This window comes from Gigantopelta aegis, chromosome 14 (genome assembly GCF_016097555.1).
Source record: "Gigantopelta aegis isolate Gae_Host chromosome 14, Gae_host_genome, whole genome shotgun sequence".
Classification (NCBI taxonomy): Eukaryota; Metazoa; Mollusca; class Gastropoda; order Neomphalida; family Peltospiridae; genus Gigantopelta; species Gigantopelta aegis.
Genome location: NC_054712.1, coordinates 24,974,688 through 25,000,010, shown reverse-complemented (window position 1 = coordinate 25,000,010; position 25,323 = coordinate 24,974,688). Strand labels below are relative to the sequence as shown.

Here is a 25,323-nt window from a genome sequence, read left to right as displayed (position 1 = left end):
TACGGTAATGAGACTGGCAGAGTGCTTGGGCTGGTAGAGGAATACGGTAATAAGACTGGCAGAGTACTTGGGCTGGTAGAGGAATACGGTAATAAGACTGACAGAGTACTTGGGCTGGTAGAGGAATACGGTAATAAGACTGGCAGAGTGCTTGGGCTGGTAGAGGAATACGGTAATGAGACTGGCAGAGTACTTGGGCTGGTAGAGGAATACGGTAATGAGACTGGCAGAGTACTTGGGCTGGTAGAGGAATACGGTAATGAGACTGGCAGAGTGCTTGGGCTGGTAGAGGAATACGGTAATTATAAGACTGACAAGAGTACTTGGGCTGGTAGAGGAATACAGTAATAAGACTGACAGAGTACTTGGGCTGGTAGAGGAATACGGTAATAAGACTGGCAGAGTACTTGGGCTGGTAGAGGAATACGGTAATGAGACTGGCAGAGTGCTTGGGCTGGTAGAGGAATACGGTAATGAGACTGACAGAGTACTTGGGCTGGTAGAGGAATACAGTAATCAGACTGACAGAGTGCTTGGGCTGGTAGATGAATACGGTAATTAGACTGGCAGAGTGCTTGGGCTGGTAGAGGAATACGCTAATGAGACTGACACAGGCACAGAAACGTACATAATCAGAAGGTAAATATGTCACCTCGCTGAAATACTGTAAACCAGTATTATCTGAAATAATGCTAATATCATAAAGTCACTTATACAATGGAATAAAATTGAATGGAATAAAACAGAATGTGCCTGGAATGGCAGAGAATGGACCAGAATAGAATGAACATAGCAAAATGAAAAATAAAACATCAGCACATAATGGAACATGATGCAATGGAACATAAGACCAGTACTTACAGAATGTTACACATTTTTAAAAACAGAACAAAACAAGCCTGGAAACAATTGAAATAGAATAAAATAATAAAATGCCTTGAACAGAAGAGAACACACAAAATAAAACAAGGTTGAACATATTGGAATGCAATTAACAACAATGAAAGTATACTGAAAACAGTCTTTGCCAGGAAAGGTGAGTGATCACTCCTACTCACGTCATAACTTGCCTCAAACGTTTTAGAAGAGAGACAAATTGATCGCTTTGCTATTAAAGTTTTAATGCATTTTATTCGAAACATCGTTTGATTGTTTGCCTAGCACCATTTCAAGAGAGTGAGATCTACTGCTCGCCCTGATTGTGCTCCTGGTGAAGACTGGGGAATATGTTGGAAGAGAACTGAATGGTAACAATAACAAAAGATAACATAACATAACAGAATATATTTATTCACCATCAAACGAACAGCCATGGACATTACAGTTACTGTAAAATATACACAAAAACATGTTTAGACTTTAGTATTCTAATTAAATTTGTATCAGGGGCCATCACCAACTGCTAGTAGTGTAGTACATCCTTCTCCTAACCACAGATATCAAAGGCATCAGAAGTTAACAGCAACTGGGGGTGGGGCAGATATATATTAATTTGATTTTCAATCTGGGGACCAATGGATTATAATCAAAGCTGGGGGAAGACAGTGACACACACACACACACACACACACACACACACACACACACACACACACACACACACACCCTCCCGGTCCCCTTCATTTTTGACACCTATTGATATAGGTTACTATTATTATTAAACTTAACATATCACTTACAAATTCAAGAGTATTATTAATTTCCAACAGTGTTATCAAATGTCAACATCTTCTGCAGTGGAAACTTCCACTATTTTGCACCAATATAATATTATGGAGGCATTATAATTAGAAAATTTGTTTCTAATTTTCATTATTATTCATACTTACCTAGCTAGTACTAGCACAACAACTATGCTATACAACCTGAGTCATCTCCTCCACTGCAGAATTGTCTTCCCTTGCCGAATGTATATCCATATCCGCACATGGGCAGACCATCGTCCTCGATTCAAAGTCCGTAATGACCGAATCCAGGGAAGACCTCTTAGGGGCGGGTGGGAGGTACCTGTTGTTGTGCTAGTACTAGGTAAGTATGAATAATAATGAAAATTAGAAACATATTTTCTAATAGTCTTATTGAACTTACTGTACTAGCACAACAACTATGCTATAACGGACATGATTTAACACCGTTAGAGCACATGAATTCAACATTAAAGGGAGGAGGTAAGAAAACGTGAGGACTTACCCATTCGACCAACGTGAATCGTCTCAAGTAATGACAACGTGTAAGACAACCAAGACATACGAGGTATAAAAGTCTAAGTGACTATTAATTATCAATACCCGAATTGATAAACATTTTCCACCCCCCGCGTGAGGCAAAACCATCTCACAAGTGAAAGGAAAACACTAGACTGCCCCAGATAGCAACCACACCCTTTCCCGAAAAAGTTGGCTCAACTATCTCCCGACACGACCTGTACGAGCTGCCTACCGGAATAGAGGTCTCCCTCGTCTCGTGGCTTGTCATACAGAAACAACCTGCTGACCAGCAATCACCGACTGAATACGTCTGGTACCATCGGGACCAACTGCCATGTCACGAAAATAGAAGCGGTCGAACATATGTCGACCCTTCCACACTCCTGCGTTCATCACCTTGATAATATCCAAGGAATCGTGAAAATTCAGGGAAGCTGAGATTGCTCGAATCTCATGAGGCCGAACTGAGAAGTACCGCAGAATATGATCTCCTGCCGTCTCATACGCCAGCTTGATGGTTGCAGCAATCCATCGAGACAATGCATTCTTAGTAATATCTCCCGGCTGTTTAGTGTAAGAAATAAGCAGCCTCTTCTTCTCACCATGAAGAAGTGTAATACGATGCAGATAATACTTTAATGCCCTGACCGGACAAAGGAGACGGCCAAAATTATCAGAAGGCAACGTACGAGACCAACTTTGAATGATTGCCGAAGGAAACTCCTCCCCTGGTGCCTGGTTCTTAGCCACAAAGATGGGATCAGTCCGCAACGTAACCGACCCATCAGGATTATAATCGACCAAATCATGCAAGAAAGCATGAATCTCACTAATATGGCGACAAACAGCAAGAGAGACCAGGAAAAGCGTCTTCCAAGTCAAAAGTCGAAGAGTGGCAAACCACATGAAGAACCAGAAAGACGTCCCATTTTGGCAAAATGGAAGGCCTCTCAACTGTGGATTGCAAAGATTTGAGTAAATCATGCAATACAAGATTCGTGGAAAAGTCTGTCCGACCACACTGCCTGAAAGTAGTGAAGATGGAAGAACGATGACTTTTGACTGTCTGAACTTTAAGCTTCCTTTCCTGGACCAAGGCCAGAAAGTATTCAGCTAAGTCATTGACAGTAGGTGATAAGGGATTGAAATCCCGTTCACCTGCCCAACAAACCCAAGCGCTCCAGTGGCATTGGTAAACTCGCTCAGTTGACCGGCACTTCAAAGAGGAGACGAGTTCAGCAATTCGTTCCGAAAAGCCTCTGCCTCGCAGGGAAAACTTGACAACCTCCTAGCATGAAGCCAGAAGACCTCCGGCTTTGGGTGCCACACCGGCTGCTGCAGCCGCTGGCTGAGCAGATCCGGAAGGGGTGGCAAGCGCACCAGCTCCTGCACTAACAGTGACAGAAGCTGAGGAAACCATGGTTGGGCTGCCCAACCCGGCGCCACGAGCATCACTTGACACGGTTACATTCCGACCTTGGCCAGAGACCTTGCTTAGTAAGACTGGGGGCGGGAAGGCATACAAATCCAACCCTGTCCAATCCATGCTTAACGCATCGTACTCCAGAGCCAGAGTATCGGGAACCGGTGACACAAACACCGGTAACTGGTGGTTCAGCCTGGTCGCGAACATATCCACTTGTGGACTCCCCCTACCTGCAACCACCTTGTGCAACATCCACTCTGTTTGGACAGGTGAACGACGACTCAAGGCATCCGCCAAGACGTTGACTGAAGAGGGAATGTGTTTTGCCGTCAACACAATCCCCCACTGATCGCACAATTCCTGGATCTCCAAGGCCCTGCGACTCAGTGACTCGGACTTTGTGCCACCCCAACGATTGAGGTATGCGACGACTGCCATGTTGTCGCACCTCAACAAAATTAGACGATGTCGAATAATGCTCCGCAACTGGAGGCAAGCCCGGCGAAAGGCTTCCATCTCCAACAGATTGATATGGATGTTCCTTTCGAAGGCACTCCACACAACTGACAGATGTTGATCCCCAAGATGCGCACCGTACCCCTCTAGGGAAGCATCGGTGAACAGGACCAACTCCAGAGCAAGAGGGTGTAAGGGAATGACCTGGGACAAGCACTTGTCGACCAGACACTCTTGGATCGTCTGCATGAACCAAGGCCCCACCGGAATCAACGTATCCCAACAGCGGCCGTCCCACACACGTGAGAGATGCCACTGGAGAGGTCTCTTGAATCGTCTGAACTGCACATTCAATGTAGCCAACGACTCGAGATGTCCCAACAACCCGCGCAGTGTGCGCACCGAAATGCGCTGCTCCCAAGAAAGACGCTGAGCCAGCACAATGAAATTGTCGGTCGGTCGAACGGATGCCTCCACAAGGTTGAAGACAACTCCGAGATACGTGAAAACCTGAGCTGGCACCAGCTCCGACTTCACCCAATTGGGAATAAATCCCAAGCGAAGTATCATGTCGATGATCAGACTCATGCCTGTCAGACATGCCTGCTGAGACGAAGCTGGAATCAACCAGTTGTCTAGGTAGTTGGGCATGTGAATGCCCAACAAATGCAAACGGCCTACCACAGCCTTGACTACACGAGTAAAGGCGTGAGGACTCGTGGCCAATCCGAACGGCAGCACTCAAAACTCGTAAGCTTTGCCGTCGAATAGGAAGCGCAGGGACTTCCAAAAATCCCGATGAATCAGAACATGCAGGTAGGCGTCTTTCAGGTCGATTGACGCCGCCCACTCCCCAACCTGGAGTAAAGCCCGGACAGACTGCACCGTCTCCATTTTCATGGAAGGAACGACCACGAATGCATTCAGCGGCTTGAGGTTGAGATCGGTCTCCACTCGCCATTTTTCTTTTGGGCAAAGAACAAATGGGAGTAAAACCCCCGGGAGCCCAATTCCACCTGGTAGATGGCACCCTTGCCGAGAAACTCGGCAATCATCGTTTCCACCAGAACCCGCCTGTCGGACAACGATATCTGAGGCATCTGGGGAGAAGAAGTGAGAGGGGGAGCCGAAGAAAAGGGAATCCGATATCCCTCCTTGACGACCGACAGAACCCATGGGTCCAGGTCTGGCAGGAGACGTCATTGTGGCAGAAAATGACATAACCTGCCACCCACGGGAACGTCTGCTAACGGCACCTCCGATAATAGTTGCCGGTTGTCGCAACACCCTCACCCCGGAGGCTTACCACTCTTAGGTGCCATGCCCTTAGCAGTAGCCCGAAAACATGCTGCCCTCAGATGAGCACGATTCTGTTTGACGGGGGGTGGCGCCGTCCCAGATTGCCAAGTAGGAGCAGAAACCTTAGGATTCTGAATCCCCTCAAGAAAAGCTGGTTTCTTGGAGGAAGGCGGGCAAAACGCAGCAGCACCGGAACGGCGCTTATGAGCGTTACCAGGCTGGGGCAGGGGAACGAACTTGACAGACTCCTTATCCATGACAAGGCCGAAGTCCAACCCAAACAGCAAGGTCTTCCTCACTGACCGGCTGCGAAAATACATTTTCACAACACCGGTAGCCCGTAGCCCAGACAAGTAATGATCGCGTCGCAACAAGAGATTGTCTGTCCACAAACGCCCAGACATCTGGGCAATGTGATGCGACGCCTTCGCGGCAGCCACCAAACAACTTTGAGCCATCAGGGGAAGACTCTCCACAGCCTTATCCAACCCAAAAAGGAAGGGACCTAGATGGTTGTTCACCTGAAAGAGAAGTTTCGATAACTTCTCCATCATCTCTAGGTCTCCGATGGCGACACGTACGACAGACGCCGGATGACAATCAGTCTTAACCCGAGCAGAAACAACCGCAGCATGGTTCAGGAAAGATGCGCCCAACGTTTGGTACGAAGTGGGGGCCACCAGCTTCGTACCGGATAAGAGTTTCCCGATGGCTAAAGCCGCCGGAAACTCTTCCACCACCGCTCCCATGATACGATCGGTGCCAGCGATCAAAGTATCAATCTCCAGTAAGGATGCATGTGCCTCCTGGGCAAGCGGAAAACCAAGCTCCGGCTGCAGAGCCTCCACCACCAGCCCTGAATAGTGGGAACAGCCACCTCCGCTGGGAAAGCATCAGCGCATACAAGTCGGACTTCGTTACTTACGAATTGCAGAACTGTTGCATAATCGAAATCTTTTGCAGGTGGGACAGAGGCATCGAGTCCCGCCGCTCGGCAATCCGGATCATCCGAAACACCTCCCGACTCCAAACCGGAACCGGAAGGCAAATCTTCCTCGGAAGAGACCTCCCTCAAAACCGGCGGCACCGAAGACCGTGGCTGACCCTGAAGGGAAGGGATGGGAACAAACCTCCGTCCATGCATCACCCCCGCATCGCCAAAATGATCATGGGTGGAAACAGGCACCGACCGCGCTGGAAAACCAGGCAGCGGCGGAACAGCCGACATGGCTGGAGTCGAAGGCTGAGACACAAGTCCCACCTGCGTCGTAGCGCAGAGCCACAAGAGAAAGTTTTCAAACAAACTTTCTTGAAAACCTCCGTGCCGACCCTGAGAATCTACAGGAACCAAAGGTTCCTGCCACCTCTACGAAGGGTACTGCCGTGAACCTCTACCTCGGTCCGACGAGGTAGGCAAAGCAGTGCCTAAAAAAAACGCCGTCTCCCGCACACCCGGCATAGCCAATGGCAGAACCTCCGGAGCCGGAGGAACCGGCCACCTCCGGGTAAACATAGACATAGGGAGGACTCAACGAGTCCTGCACCCAGTGTGTAGTGAGGATCCGTCGCCCCCGACAGCATCCCCACGGCTTCACCCTGCAACGGGCGGAACGTCAGATTTCGTAAAAAACACGAACCGACCGAGGCTGACACGGCGCTAGCCAATGCCGGCCCCGTCAACTGAACACCCCTGTCCGTAACAGATGGGAGGGACGGCACCCTCGAGCCACCCGACTCATCAAACTGGAGCCGCTCCAGTCGGCTTCCATCCACAGGATGGGAAAAAAGGGGAATCGCGGCGGCCGAAGCCACCACAGCCTCCTTGCGCACAACCCGTGTTGACGCCACCTTCGCCGTCGGAGATACAGGTGCCTCCATCGGAGCAGCCTCCCCGACAGGTAACCGATTCTCTGCTTCAGCCGAAACAGAGAATTTTAGTGAACCAGTGGCGCTGGCCGGCATCATTGAACCACTAGCAACGCCATCCGAATGGCGGTGTGAAGAGGCGTTCTTACGCCTACCACCCTACCACCCACAGTGCCCCCAGACTTCTCGGAAGCCGGCGGCACCTCCGATTGGAGGACAACCCCGCGGTTGCCTCCTCGATCTTCTCTCCATTTCCTTTACAAATATCCCTCTTCCTGTCCGCCTCCCTGACTTGGCGACGAAATTTCGTCCAAATGGACGAAGGCCATGTCGCGCAAATCTCGCACTGTTGGTCAAAAGAACAGGCCCTACAGGACCGACACAACAAGTGCGAGTCGAACCGGGAAAGCCGCTTGCCACAGCCGGCTTTGGCACACACGGTCAACGTCGCGGTTGAACCCGATGAGGCTGTGTCAGACATTCCGAAATAATTCGTAACCCCAATTATCCCAAAAACAACGTATGTCTTGGTAAGGGCTAAGGAAAATAAATAAACAAAAATACACTGTAATAAAATGTTTCACGTGAGACAATTAACGAAAAACCGAAAAGTTTGCAAAATTGAGAACGATGGTCTGCCCATGCGCAGATATGGATATACATCTGGCAAGGGAAGACAATTCTGCAGTGGAGGAGATGACTCAGGTTGTATAGCATTATTGTTGTGCTAGTACAGTAAGTTGAATAAGACTAATACAAATTTTTATATCGTCAATAATAGTTTGGCCAACAAACATTCCCTATTCCAACCTCAAAAACACAAACACTATAACTCATGATTGAATAAACAAAAAACCTCTTAGTGTTCTTTGTTGACATCACTTCTATTATAACTTTGTTTACATTAATCAATACATTTTGAATATTTCCAAAATACTCTATGAAATGAACTTTCGTAGACAAAAACATTTGGTTTTTGGTTTTTCTTGCATTTATGATTGAGCTACTATGGGTTATTTATAAGTTCACAGAAGTAAACTTCTGATACGGTAAATGAGTACATCAGCTGATGTCTTCAAACACTGGTAAAATTAGGCCATGGCATCATAAATGTTTACATTTTCACCAGATTCCAAGAATTTTCACAGTAATTGTAGGTTGATAATAAATAGAATACTATATCCGTGATCGTTTGATACCATTTATCTAACAACTCATTTAAAAATGTATTGTACTTGCTTTCACTCGTTAGATATGTTTTTAAACAATTTGTTGTTTACAAATGGCCACTTATTTGGTATCCTCTACATGCATGTCAGGTTATCTGTGAACACCACCCCCACCCAACATTGTTTCCACCAGAATTTATTTTGAAGTATGGAATTTGAATATATCCTGATTGTTCAAAGCAAGCAAAGCCATTGCATGTTTTGTGCAAAACACAAAACTGTTATCATGCAGTGACTAAAGGTGACACCATACAATACAAGTGTCTTGTACCAGAATAGCTGACTGGGGTATTTAAATACTACAGAGGTCAACCTACGTGTAATCAGCAAAAAAGATTTTAAAAACCATATGAGAATTTTATAAAAAAAAAATAATAATAATTATGAGGAACTATTTCCTAAACTGGACTATATTGAGCTGCTACAACAAATTGTGGTGAGGTGCCTTAAAGCCCATATACTGGCAGTCAAACCAATCCACTGACAAACGTACGATTAAAGAACTTGTACGTAGCCTTGAAGCTCATACACTGGTGAATGAATAACTTCACTGACAAACGCACGATTAAAGAACTTGTATGTAGCCTTGAAGTCCATACACTGGTGAATGAATAACTTTACTGACAAACGTATGATTAAAGAACTTGTATGTAGCCTTGAAGCTCATATACTGGTGAATGAATAACTTTACTGACAAACATACGATTAAAGAACTTGTATGTAGCCTTGAAGTCCATATACTGGTGAATGAATAACTTTACTGACAAACTTATGATTAAAGAACTTGTACGTAGCCTTGAAGCTCATACACTGGTGAATGAATAACTTAACTGACAAACGCACGATTAAAGAACTTGTATGTAGCCTTGAAGTCCATACACTGGTGAATGAATAACTTTACTGACAAACGTATGATTAAAGAACTTGTATGTAGCCTTGAAGCTCATATACTGGTGAATGAATAACTTTACTGACAAACATACGATTAAAGAACTTGTATGTAGCCTTGAAGTCCATATACTGGTGAATGAATAACTTTACTGACAAACTTATGATTAAAGAACTTGTATGTAGCCTTGAAGCTCATACACTGGTGAATGAATAACTTCACTGACAAACGTACGATTAAAGAACTTGTATGTAGCCTTGAAGTCCATATACTGGTGAATGAATAACTTTACTGAAAACGTAACTTCAAGTCTGACAAACGTACGATTAAAGAACTTGTATGTAGCCTTGAAGCTCATACACTGGTGAATGAATAACTTCACTGACAAACGTACGATTAAAGAACTTGTATGTAGCCTTGAAGTCCATATACTGGTGAATGAATAACTTTACTGACAAACGTACGATTAAAGAACTTGTATGTAGCCTTGAAGTCCATATACTGGTGAATGAATAACTTTACTGACAAACGTACGATTAAAGAACTTGTATGTAGCCTTGAAGCTCATACACTGCTGAATGAATAACTTCACTGACACACGTACGATTAAAGAACTTGTATGTAGCCTTGAAGTCCATACACTGGTGAAAAAATAACTTTACTGACAAACGTACGATTAAAGAACTTGTATGTAGCCTTGAAGCTCATACACTGGTGAATGAATAACTTCACTGACAAAGGTATGATTAAAGAACTTGTATGTAGCCTTGAAGCTCATACACTGGTGAATGAATAACTTCACTGACAAACGTACGATTAAAGAACTTGTATGTAGCCTTGAAGTCCATACACTGGTGAATGAATAACTTTACTGACAAACGTACGATTAAAGAACTTGTATGTAGCCTTGAAGCTCATACACTGGTGAATGAATAACTTCACTGACAAACGTACGATTAAAGAACTTGTATGTAGCCTTGAAGCTCATATACTGGTGAATGAATAACTTTACTGACAAACGTACAATTAAAGAACTTGTATGTAGCCTTGAAGTCCATATACTGATGAATGAATAACTTTACTGACAAACTTACGATTAAAGAACTTGTATGTAGCCTTGAAGCCCATATACTGGCGATTGTCCGAGGACAGGGTTGAGCCTGTTCTGAAACGCATTCTCAGTCGGTTTCCATCAGAATAAACCACAGGACGAGCACTGCTTCCGTAAATTGCACCCTTAACGTTAGCATATTCAAACTGCAAACAATCAAAGAAACTCAATGACAGTACCGGCGGCAATTGCCGTTGTTGAGATATAAATTGCCATCGTTGAGATATAAATTGCCCCAGGTAGAGAGCATCACTGACAGCTTCTCAACAATGGCAAAATAGATATATTATCTGCCAATATTTCACTTTTCAGTCATGTTTATTTGCTGCAAATGTCACTTTACAAAAACAATTGCCATAGGCAGGCTCAAAATTGACATCAGTTATTTTTTAAATTGCTGTGGAGACAAATTCTTATGTTCGAGCCATGGATTGTTGTACATTTTGCCTTTTCGATTGGCCTGGCTCAATACATATCAGATGGAACTAACGCGAATCTTTAACCATGTACTGTGTCGATGTCATTGGCACCACCTGAAACAACAAGCTAAATGGGTAATGTGTCGACGTCATTGGCACCGCCTGAAACATAACAAGCTAAATGGGTAATGTGTTGACGTCATTGGCACCGCCTGAAACATAACAAGCTAAATGGGTAATGTGTCGACGTCATTGGCACCGTCGATGTCATTGGCACCGCCTTAAACATAACAAGCTAAATGGGTAATGTGTCGATGTCACTGGCACCGCCTGAAACATAACAAGCTAAATGGGTAATGTGTCGACGTCACTGGCACCGCCTGAAACATAACAAGCTAAATGGGTAATGTGTCGACCTCAGTGGCACTGCCTGAAACATAACAAGCTAAATGGGTAATGTGTCGACGTCAATGGCACCGCCTGAAACATAACAAGCTAAATGGGTAATGTGTCGATGTCACTGGCACCATCTGAAACATAACAAGCTAAATGGGTAATGTGTCGACGGCACTGGCACCACCTGAAACATAACAAGCTAAATGGGTAATGTGTCGACATCACTGGCACCGCCTGAAACATATCAAGCTAAACAGGTAATGTGTCGACGTCACTGGCACCGCCTGAAACATAACAAGCTAAATGGGTAATGTGTCAACGTCACTGGCACCGCCTGAAACATAACAAGCTAAATGGGTGATGTGTCCAAGTCACTGGCACCGCCTGAAACATAATACCTATATCTTGTCTTTTTACTTCCTAAAGATGAGACAATGAGCATCGCTACGAAAACACATACAAAAACACAATAATGAAATGTGAATGCATAAACACCCCAAATTCAATCTTTGGGCAAGTACACGTATGAGGCGAGTGCAAGCAATCTAAAAGAGAGAGTTAAATATCATATCTAGAAAGTTAAAGTTTGTTTTGTTTAATGACACTATTACTGCACACTGATGTGTTAATCATCGGCTATTTGAGAGGAGAGTCTTAGAGAGGAAACCTGCCACATTTTTTCCATTAGTAACAAGGGATCTTTCATATGCACCATCCCACAGACAGGATAGTACATAACACAGCCTTTGATATACCTGCCGTGGTGCACTGGCTGGAGTGAGAAATAGCCCAATGGGCCCACCGACAGAGATCGATCCCAAACAGACCTTGCATCAAGCGAGTGCTTTACCTCCCGCCCCTCATATCAGCATATGGCTGAAACATTTCTAAAAAAGCTGAAAATGATACATGCGTGCCGAAGACACGTAATCGAGTGCAGAATACACGAGATGACTAGGGGGGTCTGGGGGCATGAAAAATGTTTAATAAGCGGAATTCCGCCAATTAGTGGAAGAATCACATGCCTGTCACATGTATAAAGGAGACAGTGTAATGATATTGTAATAATTATTATATGGATGGGGGCAAGGGGTGGGGACAGAATACATGTGAATGTGTTAATAGTCTTACCCAAATAACAGATTGGGGAGACATCAGCCAGTCATCGAAGGTGAGATGAATAAATTCGTCATTGTTCATGGCCGTCCATTCATATATGTAGATCTCCTCATTTTCCGTGTAAAATTGCGGGAAAAATGGAGAATGGATGTATCTCTGTGTTAGACTGTCATAGGCAGAACCACGTATGTTCATCTTTTTCTCTAAATGATAATGAAAAATATATGTACAATTGAATCCCATTGACTCGAACCCCTCCGGTGCTCAAGAAAGTGTTCAACCCATCGGGCAGTTCTACAAAACCATTCAGTCAACATCGTGTAAGTGTAACTCGGGACTTCATTTTTGGTTCGTGCGTTGTGGTGTATTCGACCCTTCCGAGTTCGACCCAACAAGATTCTACTGTATACTGTGATAATGTAGTTTGGTTTTTAACATACAATGTAAGTAATTGTACTCAAAGTAATGACGACTGCATTAAAGCATTGTCATTTTGAAATGACTAGTTAAAACTAATTGCTCAGGGCTTACACTGGAAAGAAGTTTGTTTTAGCCACTTTTCTTATATACAGAGTATTTCCTTGAAAATTATTTAAAATGACTAATTTAAAGAAAAGTGTATTAGCCAAACGTTAAATGCTGTAGCCACTTCATATAAAAATTAGCAATTGGCTAATATGACATTGGACAGGGTGAGCCCTGGAAACTGTCGGACATAATAAACTGCTTTTCAATCAAACATGATGAAAACTGGTGCAAGCAGAAGTTAATCTCACAGGGTTTCTGCCAAAGGATGTGAAAGGTAGAACTACGTGCCCAAAAATCTTGGAAATTAATAGATACATATTTATAATTTTTAAGAAGATTATGGTAAGAAGTGCTGTTTAATTTTTTTTTAAAGTACATGAAAGGAAGTACCGTATTTGACCGGAAATAAGCCCAGGGGGCCAAGACAACTCATTGTGAGCTTGGCATGGGGTGGGCTTATTCCCAGACAAGGGGCCAGTTTTGTTGAAAAAAATTTTAATAATAATAATTAAAATAAATAACAATATTTAAATGAACTAGGAAAAAAACAAAAAACGTTCAGTAGCACATCTATTAATTAGTGTTCCATTTGTTATTAATAAATAATAATTGTTTATTAATTAATTTTTTTTTTTTTTTACTAGTATCTAATTATCAGAAACACACCTATGTTACAATTACTTACCAGTGCTGTTTATTTACATCCAAAATTTAATGCTGAGAAGACTTAAAACAACAGCAATTAACAACAAACTCAATAGCCTATACACACGTTTCTGACACGGGCAGCTAGCTTACACTGCAAAGAATTGTCAATCTAAGGTCATTGTTCTTAGCCAAAGAATACGGTATTTGCTTAATTAGCATTAACTGACCCAGTGTGGTGGTAAAAATAGACACTGGTTTTTAGTTCATACTTGGCTTGGATACTTCAGAGAAATACTGCAGGCATGAAATTGAAAACAATGTTACACACTGTTATTGTTAGACTGCTAAATCTCACTGGTGGTAAAATATTGTGTTACATTTGTGTTTAATTATCTGCAGGAGGTATGACCTTTTAAATGAACTTTGAGCAAACTTGCAATTTCATGTTATTTATAAGGTGACGAAGTTGGGGGTGGGCTTATTTACGAATGAGGGCCTAATTTCTTAAATGCTATCAAAACGGAGGTGGGCTTATTCAAAGACATGGGCTTATTTCCGGTCAAATACGGTATTCAATTCCAAAACATTTCAAACCATCTAGTAGGGGCACTTATCGGTACATCTGGTTTGATCTTATTACGTATCCTCAAATTATTTTCTAGCAGAAAGCTTACCTCAATATATATATTAGGAAATAAAATGAAGTTTTAGTTACTCAAACCAATAGGATGACCACAAACACACTGAATATACAGACATTGATATTCTAAACAAGAACATGTTACGTATTTAATATTTAAATTTAGCTATCAAAAAAACTATGTAAGTCTGTAAAACCGTATCCACGGCAGCAAACTCGGAAGGTATCAAACTAAGTATAGTGCCTGGTAACCCATATACAGGTTACCATACATTACCTGGTATCTATAGGTTATGACACATTTATGACATGTGTCGTAATGATTTCACGCGCACAACTAATACCGTAATTTTGGGAAGTGACGTCTAAAATTAATGCGGCTTTCCCAGTCTTAGCTCTGTGTAAACGCTTACCAAAATGATGTCATTTCGTCATCTCTTTCTAGTTACATTTGAAATGTTTTGTATGGTCCTAGCTTGTTATTCATAAAAATAATATTATGGATAATATGAATAATAAAAAAATTATTACTCACTTGTGAATCGTACTGGTTTTACGAAACTCGTGTCAGGATTCATGCATTGCTCTCACTCCGGCAATACAAGAATCCTGACATTTGTTTTGTAAAATCAGTATGACACACAAGCTCATATAATAATCTTTATTTATTACATATTAGTTAGCATATCCAGTGTAATCAGAATTTGGTAACTTTGCAAATGCGATGTAAATTAATCGGGGTCACAGCACTATGTTTATTGACATTTAAGCAAACATACTACGGTGACACTCCATATTCATAGTGACCATTCAAAAACAATTCCATAGCAACCTTACATTGAAAGCTGTCTAGCGTTCAGAAAACAAAAAACATTAACCACTAGTTTATTTTTATGTAAGGATATCCCAAATGACGTCATTTAAGTTTGACTTCCATTTCTATTCAAAAAGACACCGCGTCACATATTCTTACGTCATTTGAATATCTAGTAATGGCAGACGGGAATTAAAGTTGCGTGTACAGTTTACAAAAAGACATTGTATTAAGTCTGAGAATATATAATAAAGAGATTATTACCCTCGTGTTTTTTGGTATCGTCAATATCATATATTAGGATTCAAAAAATTGTATTATGCTCACCAGAGGCTTGTATAATACCATTAATATAAAAACACAAGGGTAATAATCTCTTTATCTGTAAGATCCACTCACCCATGACCCGCAGTCTAACTTTAAGCTTGACATCTTTAACAGTACTGTGGTTCGAGCACACAATGATGTACAGTTTGCTCGACTCGGTTTGGAATTTCTGCGCCCACGGCGTTTGGCTGTAGGATCGGCCCGTTTCATTCTTATAATCTGGGTCGAACATGTGCAGGTACGTGCATCTGAAAATGTACATTAACCTTAATTTATAAATAGTATTTTCACTATTTTTACTTAAGCTTTTAAATCGGTATTGCTTTTTGCAAAGTTAAACGTTTATTTTGTTTGACGACACCACTATAGCACATTGATTTCTGGGAACATTTTGTTTTTAAAATCTTGATTAGCGATATTTCTAATCTAATGAAAATTTATTATCAATTATTGTTTAATGTTTTAAAATTGTGTAGCGAATTCTGAAACATGCGTAGCGAATCGAATCGAAATGCGATACTGAACAAAATGTTCCCTGGATTTATTCATTAACAGCTATTTTGACATATAGTCTTAGAGAGGAAACCCACCTTTTTACAAGTTCCACAAATCGCTACACAATTCTAAAATGTTAATTTGTAGTTGTTAATAAATGTTCAATCAATTATCAACTGTTGCTAATCAAAATTTTTAACACAAAATATTCCCTAAAATACAAGTTTGTTTTGTTTAACAACACTACTAGAGCACATTGATTTATTAATCATTGGCTAATGGATGTCAACCATTTGGTAATTTGACATATAATCTAAGAGAGGAAACCCGCTACATTTTTTCATTAGTAGCAAGGGATTTTTTATAAGGAATACTAATATTTGAGATTGCTGAATGCAAATGAGCTGAGCTCCCAAAGGGAGTGGTATATATAGGGATGTTTGGGGGGCACGCTTCCCTCAAAATTCTGAAATAAAGATGGCAAGAGATCTTGTTTTCTGAGCAATTTTTACATGCACTTTCTCAATGACAGGACAGTACATTACATACATGTATGTACCATGATATTTGATGTACCAGTTGTGAGGCACTAGGGTGTTCCCTCTCTTAGTATTGACTAAATGTTAAGCTAACTAAATGTTTTACACGAAATAGCCTGAGTTTAAAATGTGATAAGGTGTGGTTAAACAGATATTCCTTCCTTACTGATGCCTCCGGTCTGGTCAAGAAACATTTTTCTCCCATCCCTAGCCATGCAAGACAGACCCATTCCATGACGTCAGCCCATGCGGAATAAAAGTGTCTTGCATGGGCTATGACGTCATTGAATTTAACATGGGGAGTAATACGGCGTTGGTAATATAAGACATCATATCAATGCAAGTTGGTTAGTTTTAGATTGATATTTTGTTATTAAAACCTGCATTATAAAATGCACACTGATGTGGAAGAGATACCCACGTGATATTTATCATCTTTTTACATTGAGGAATATGTCATACAGTAAAACTCCGTATAAATCTTCACGCAAAAAGTGTGCAAATGGTATTTTCAATTCATATTTTTAAATCGGAAAAATACTTGCTGTCAATTCTTATAATTAATGTTAGCAGCATAATTTAACAAAATTTATATTTTAATAATTTTGTTAACCTTGAATATGTTTATAATATTGTTTGTGTAAAACTTCATTGATAGGTGTGTGGCGTAGGAATGCAAGTTTAATTGATAAATAGCTAAATGAAATAACCACAACATGACATCATTTTGATAAATGACGTCATTTGGTAACCAACGTCATTTGGTAACCAACGTCATTTTCCCAGTCTTTAATCTGTGCATTTTCATGTCTTGTTTAGTTATTTTGGAAATCATTCTGTGCTCTTTTTTTCATTGATGTGTGGTATAATAAATAAAATACTATACCGTATACGCAAATGTTTTCACGGCTAAAATAATTCGCGATCGGGCTTTCATTTTACATTTTGCGCAACGGTGTCACCCGATAATAAAATCAAAATTACCCATATATCATTTGTCAAAGTCTTTTCAATGACAATTTCACGCACACACTTGGACATGTTCACCATGCTGTCAGCGAGACGTCAATGTTGATGGAACACGCACATGCGATACAGAAAATTGAAAAATGCAAATATCATAAGAAATAACTTTTAATTATTGGTGGTACCCACAAACTTCCATTCAAAGTTACAAAGAAAACAACAAAACTGAGATTACGTAAAAACAGACATACACCCAACTGTGTGTCACTTCAATCAAATCCATGTGACCATGCAGGTTTACAGAATCACGTGACCTTGCGGACCTCTGCTTGATTCTGATATGGGTTGGGCATGTAGAGATAAGACTATATATTATAAGGGAAATAATATTTTACCAAATCGGAAATAAGTTTGCGCGTAACTAAATTCGTGGTGCTATCAACGTGTTCGGGATTTTCGCGGTATATTTTATTCGCGAACATATTTGTGTATACGGTACTTGTTCCCATGTGAGACCATTTATATTACAATTTGTGTGTTTTTAATCATATATCACTCGCTTTTGCTTTCGATTGTGATGTACGATTGAAAACACACTTGTTGTAATATAAATAGTCTCACATGGGAACTTGTTTAGTATTCACTATGTATTGAGCAAGGCTAATCGAGACGGCAAAATGTTAAGACCTACCCAGGAGCACAGCGGTCATTGTAGTGGTTGAAAATATCCCGCCAGTAACACCGAGGAAATGCAAAGTCGTTGACGGCTTCCACTCGAAAATGACAGTTGTTACACGTGGTAAACTTCATAAAACAGTGATAAAAACCATTGTCGCTGGTGTTAGACCAGTTAGTGAAGACAGTCGCCACATCACCAATTGCTGGGAAGTGGTCGCCATTTGGGTAGTGGCCTCGATTTACTTCACAAAGATTGTATTCTAAAACAGGCAAAAGAGTGACATACATGTAACTAAAAAATGCTTGAATGAATGGATGGATGGATGGATGGATGGATGGATGGATGGATGGATGAATGAATGAAAATTAATTATTATCAACAACAGTCTTCGTTATCACAAAAAATGTATCACAGTCCTTGGCTTTTAAAAAACCATGGCGAGTGAAAAATCGCACTCATCTAAATGCTATGGCAAGTGAAAACCAAGATTATTAATTTATGAAGTAAATGGTACATGTAAATGTAGAGAATGTTGCAAAAATTAACTAATAAACCAATGTTTTCTTCTAATTTCATGCTTGGTTCATTAGTATAGTCTGACTTCTTTTCCCTTTCAGGAATAGTGTTATTAAAAAATTTCAGGAACAGTGCTATAGAAATAAAATTATGACATACACTGATGCCATCAGACAATTTGAATTTTTTTTATTACAATATGTACTATTCAGATAATTTGATGCACACAATTATAGATACCTTTTCAGTGTTAGATGGTTTGATGAACTTGCAGCTAAACATGTGTAGGAGATTAGGAATTAACTTGTCTTGAATTTCATTGTTCATTATTATGTATAACGAACAAAAAAAACCACTGGTTCTGCAGAGATGGTTCAATTAGAACTACGACCCAAGCATATTATTATTTTATTTTTTAAATAACTTGTTAAACGTAGGCCTACAATTAGTTCAACTGATAATGTTGGTTGAGGCAATGACATTCACGTAACATTTTTAATTCAACAATTACACAACCAATATCCCTTCCTCAACATTTTGTTGATAAAATATATATACAAACTCTGACAAAATCTGTCATTACAAAGGATTTAATTCCAAATGTGGGATGCCATAATAAAGAAAATCTAAAACATTTTTTAGACATCATCATAAATGCATAACAAGTTGTCAAGAGTAAAAATAATCTGACCGCAATAGCTCGGACTGGTTAATATGCCACAGAGTACTGTGCATCAAATTATGTTCCAGTCACTTGGTCTGTGTGACTTTCTCATAAACATATTGAAACAAAACAAAAATTAAATAGTCAGCTATGATTACTGTTATTATATTTGGTACATATATAAATAACATATGTACATTTATTAATCTCTGGCTGAAAAACAAATATTTAAATGAAGTTTTATTTGATTTTGAAAAAGAAAAATAAGAGATGTAAAAAAAGAAAGAAAAAAGAGACTTTTTTGTAAACGATACCTACATGTAGGCCTAATCCTACATACCTATTATCATTTCTTTTACTTTTTTGTATTATTCCATCTATTTTTGAATTGTCTTTGTTTAAATTTCATTTCTTTTTTAAAGAAAGTAGAAAGTTACATGTTTGCCATTTTCGAGACCTTATGTAAGCATTTTAGGCTAACAGTTATGAACTAATTGAGACAATTTGACCGACTTTGCTGATTTTAACAAGTTCATTTGTATAGTCCACAGAAGCCACTATTTAATTCAATTCCATTTTTTTTCAAAACCTATACTCTTGTAGGGGAACTCTAATAAGAATTTACAATTGCCAAAATTGTAAGGTATATTAGCTGTGGGGAATGGTTATATGATAATAGTGAATTAATTGGGCAAACATTACAACTGGTAGTTCAGTATTACAGTAGGTTTTATGACCACCAAAGATCTTGAAGGACGATGGGGTCAGAAGTGAAATTTGAAAGTTGACGTTTTTTTAATCAGTAAATCACAAATTCAAACAATAAAAATGACTAAAAACAATAATAACTTTATGATCAACAGAATGAAAAAGACTGACAGAAATAATGTTCCACAGTGATTAATGGACCTTCCTGGAAATTGTCAAAATTGAGAATGACACCCCACGCATGTGTATGGGGCAACTGTGTGATGCATGTGCAAGCTATGGAATGTGTTTTGGTGTGTTGATAAACAGACCTGAACGTTCTTTACTAGGATGTCTGTGGTCAAAACGTATGTTCGGTCTAATAGTTGATATTAACAGTAATATTTCAGGTTCCCCTACTTTTTTTGAAGAGTAAATATGAACAGTATAAATGAGTTAGCCTTATCAGATGTTATGTATATTACCTTACAAAAGTGGACTGTTTGTAATTAATAATAAATTAAATATGCAAATGAGTTTGAATCGGTTTGCTACATCTTTCAAGATGTCTATTAAACCAGTGTTTTCCAATCTGTATAGCAAAGATACGTACCAGTCATATATTAAAAGGTTGCATGGATGCTACCACTCACGTCACGTTTTCCCCATGGTATTATTAAAGAGGTCTTTCTATCAGCTACATAAAGTAAATAGTGGAAATCAATATACAAAATTATTTTACAGTGTTATTTTTCACACTCGCCAGATTGAAATTATGTGCGCTGTACAAGCGTGTCGCACTCGAACACCTTAAAAGACAAGGTCTGTATCAGTATCTGTATCAAGGTAAATCATCCAAAAATACCAATACCGAATCTGAAATTTCAATACCGCCAACTTTACAATATGGTTATTTTAAAAATATGGTCAAAAGAGACAGCAGAAAGCTGATACCACCACGTACGTGGGCTATTCCTTATCATAAACAAGCAAAAGAATATTAAATTTTGTAAAGCACTTTCCCATAGACAGGACAGTACCCGGCACATACCATGGCCTTTGATGTACCAGTTGTTTGATGTATACATTTTTTTAAACAAGATTCCAAAGAACTTTCAAAATTTACCTGATTTTAAGTTTGATGCTTCCTTCCATGTCAAGCAAGCAACTGAAATGAAATATTTATTGAATAAGCAATTCAATCAAATTCAAGCAGTAATTAGTACTATAAATTCTATTTGGTTAAAAACTGTACAATCACTTTTTTTTTTGTGTGTGTATATTTGAGAGCCAAAGATCTATTGCTCTATTGATCTCGGAGGATTTGCCACTTACATCAGATGGATTTCTTGCTCAAACGAAATGTAAATAAAAAGAATATCTGTTTGAATAACACCTCAGCACATTTTAAACTATTAAAAAAACATGAGTAGCGAATTCTTTTTATTCTGTAATATTTCCAAAATAAAATTTTAATTCAATATTGAGTAAATCACGGTTTTAAAATCGCTTCCATCGGAAACATGATGTCATGCACTAAATCTTATGAAAATGTTACACTGACTAAGGCATACAGGTAGTGTTGGCTTGTAAACAAATCATGAAATGACCCTTTGACAGCAAAACATTGTTAACCGAATTAATAAATTAATGCAAAGTATCAAATGTTTTTATGGCAAAACTATTATGGGTAACTTAAGTTATAGCATGAATATTAATGTAATCGTTTCTTTCCTTCTGGGTAACTCAATATATACTGAACAGCATTGAAAACGCACCACCAAGAAATGTTTGGATTTCAATAAGAATATCTGAGCAATAAATGTTTTTGTTGTGAACAGAATTAGATAGATGATTGATAAAGACAACAAACAAAAAAGGATGCACAATCATTGATTAGTTTTAATTCATCTACGTATGAAAGACACATGGGGTCACAATGAAAAGTCAATAGCACGTATGACCACCATCTGCAGCAACACAAGCCGTGCAACATCTTCTCATCGGCCCGATAAGTCTGCGAATAGTGTTCTGGGGGATAGCATTCCACTCCTGCTGTAGTGCGTTTTCCAGTTCTCTAAGGTTATTCATTTGTGGACGACATGAGATGCATTGACCAAGGTATTCCCAAAGATGCTCTATTGGCGATAAATCAGGGGACAGGGGCTCATTTCAATGTCGATCAGTAAGGATAGGTCGTTGAGCACGCAGCCCAACAGAGCGAAGACGGTGACGCACAGTGTCTGCGCTGATAACCCCTCGCAGACCTTGAACAGTTGGTGCAGTGCTGTCAGCTGATAGTGTTCAATCACGAATATGGAGGCGAACAGTATGGTGATCTTGTCGTGGTGTCATAACACATCGTTGGTCTGGACGTGGACGGTCCTTGTCAACCTTGCCATCACTTGTTTAACGTTACCTCAAAGACTACTTCATAAATGAAAGTGGCTTTTCAGAGACCATCTTTTATAGCCCCAATCAGCATGATTTGCACATTCAATTTACATTTTTCATGCTATGCATCATGCAATATGTTATGTTTTGGTGGTATTGTTTCATGGAGTTTTCAGGCAATCATTTTTGTTAAGTTATTCGTCGTCATGCATGGTCTATAAGGTAGTACGGTACTTATTCATTGATATTTTTAATGCTGATATACGACCCATTCACATTTGTTATCATCAACTGGTGGTGCGTTTTCAATGCTGATCAGTATATAAATGCCACCTCAACTGTTACAAAAAAACACAGTGGCAGAGTGATAGTGATGAAAATATTCAGTGTAGTAATTTAAAAAGTCAGTTATTGCTATGAAAATATTGAGGTGAATTAAAAATCAGTTACTTACTTAGAATGCACAGCCATACTGCAGTTGACATGGTTACTTAATAACAGGAAAGGACTGCCATTGTAATCCAGTGAGCCTGAAAATTAATACATTACTGATGTTAATAAATGCAACATTACGATAAATGTTTATATGTGATTCTCCAAGTTGATATACACATGTATGTAACCTACAATAAAATTAATTTTGCTGCTATACACACATACATTCTCAACATATTTAACAGTCTGAGTGGTAGATGTGTATGATATCTGCAAAATGGTGTTTGAAGGAAGCAGGATGTAGCTCAGTGGTAGAACACTCACCTGAGGTGTGACATGTCATAAGTTCACAGTATAACCTACGGTATATAGCATTAACAGCAGTCAGTCAGTGTGTGTGGCGCCATCTTTACTTCCCTCTCTCTCTCTCTGTTTCCCTCCCTCTCTTTGTTTCACTCCCTCTCCCTCCCTCTCTTTGTTTCACTCTGTATTTCTCTTCCCATTCCTCCCTCCCTCTCAAAACGTGTGACATCAACCAAACAGCTATAGTTTCAAATAAGATGAGATGCTGTTAAAACAATGTCTTTCTTTATTTCTATGTTGCTTGAAGACTGACAGGCAATAAAAAATGTATGACCATTACCAGAGTTCTTCCGCCTCCCCTACACACTAACACTAACAGTTGCATGTGACAGTCATGATGAGTCTGTCAGAGTTAACAAGAAAATTGTATGTTTGTATTTACTATGTCATTAGCTGTCATAAAGACATCCACTTTACAAATAAAAAATGTTTCTAAAATGATCAGGAATCAAAATAAACATAGTGTCTGGTAAAACATGTATGTATAAAATATATGCCTGGTAACAAAGTTAGAACACTTTTATTTTCATTATTATTACTGTAAATTCCCTTCACAGACACAGATACTTTGTTATTCATTCATAACACTGTACACAAACAATATATATCTATCTTGCTTTCTTTTACTTATGTTTGTGCTTATATCCAATTAAGGTTCAAGCATGCTGTTCTGGGCACACATCCAAGCTATCTGGGCTGTCTGTCCAGGACAGTGGGTTAGCTGTTAGTTGGTTAGTGGATAGTGAGAGAGAAGAGGGTGTAGTGGTCTTACACTTACCCATTGAGTCGTTAAAACTTGCTCTGGGTAGGAGCCGGTATTGGGCTGTGAACCATGTACCTACCGGCCTCATGTCCAATGGCTTAACCATGACACCACCGAGACCGGTAATATATATCATTATCATTGTACTGATAATTGTATGTATATATTATACATTAGATTGCATTAATATAATACGATATAATATACGATACAATACAATACAATACGATACAATATAATATAATTAAGGATTGTCTGTTATTTCTTTTACGTTCATCGGGATATGAACCAAAAAAAATCATCCACAAACTGTGTGAATCGGCAAAGCTAATAATAACACTAAAACTTCATACTTTATAATGCTCAATAAGACAACTTGCCCATATAAAATGATGTCATCAGATATGGTGTTCCCCGACGACATAATTTTTACTTTCATAGAAAAATGAACAAAGCCCTGTTGCTACGTCTGGACCAATAGGATGACATTACGTTGTAATGAATATAACAGAAATTTAATTATTATAATACAATACAATACAATACAATACAATACAATACAATACAATACAATGCAATAGATTATATTATAATAAATATTGTATTGTATTGTATTGTATTGTATTGTATTGTATTAGGTGGTATAGTTTTGTATAAGATTTTGTGGAGATTGAAGTACTGTTCTCAACCATTCTTAACTTATTTTGATGCCTGATAATGTTTCACAATCTATCCAATATAATATCCTTTAAGTAGTCATATATTTATACATTTTATAGCTTAATAAAATATCAAACATACATACTTAGTGTATCCTCTCTGCTTCGTAGCTAAATAACATTCCATCAAACAGTACCAGGAAGAACAATATTACCTGTACATAACCTCGACACACTGTGATATAGATGCAATGACTCACCAAGTTTCAGGTGACTAAACACACAGGTAAACCTTTCAAGTTGTATTACTACGTTCTTACATTGTAGAATATCTAACGAGTAACATAATACTTGTAAAGTAGGAGAGAAAAACAAACCTTGGTTTATGTAGTCACGTGACAAATGCAGACTGCAGAGGTTTTTGTTTGTTTGTTGAGATTTTTATTTTTGTTAATAACACCTGAACTAAGAATGAAAATGAAGTACCTTTCATTTAGTGTGCAGTCATGAAAACTATTAAAACAAATTGTTCTTTGGTTCATGTTTGTTTGATCTATTTTATAAAAAGTAAAAATTATATAGTTGTTTGTAACATTAATTGTTTTTCATCATTTTAGAGGATACAGCATCCATTTCCTTACAAAGGCACCCAAATCCAAACTAGCTAATATACTTATAATTTAAAAAACATTGGGTTTTTTGTGTGTAGGTTTTTTTTGGCACACCTGAATGTTGTATCAGATATATGTGTAAGTACACTGTAGATGTAGATGTTATTGGTAAAACTAT

The 25,323-nt window shown here is 39.3% G+C and overlaps 1 protein-coding gene across 1 annotated transcript in view; it reads right to left on the bottom strand.

Moving 5' to 3' along the window:
- The window catches only part of LOC121388848, a 51,312-nt gene extending 26,559 nt beyond the window's left edge, over positions 1-24,753 (bottom strand). Inside the window, exons 1-7 of the mRNA XM_041520364.1 lie at positions 24,681-24,753; positions 22,769-22,844; positions 21,047-21,088; positions 18,066-18,312; positions 15,447-15,622; positions 12,430-12,620; positions 10,467-10,629 (exon numbers count right to left, since the gene is read on the bottom strand). Coding sequence (XP_041376298.1) covers positions 10,467-10,629; positions 12,430-12,620; positions 15,447-15,622; positions 18,066-18,312; positions 21,047-21,088; positions 22,769-22,799 — 850 coding nt within the window. The 5' untranslated portion in view covers positions 22,800-22,844; positions 24,681-24,753. The remainder of the gene's footprint in view (positions 1-10,466; positions 10,630-12,429; positions 12,621-15,446; positions 15,623-18,065; positions 18,313-21,046; positions 21,089-22,768; positions 22,845-24,680) is intronic.
- Between the last annotated feature and the right edge of the window lie 570 nt (positions 24,754-25,323).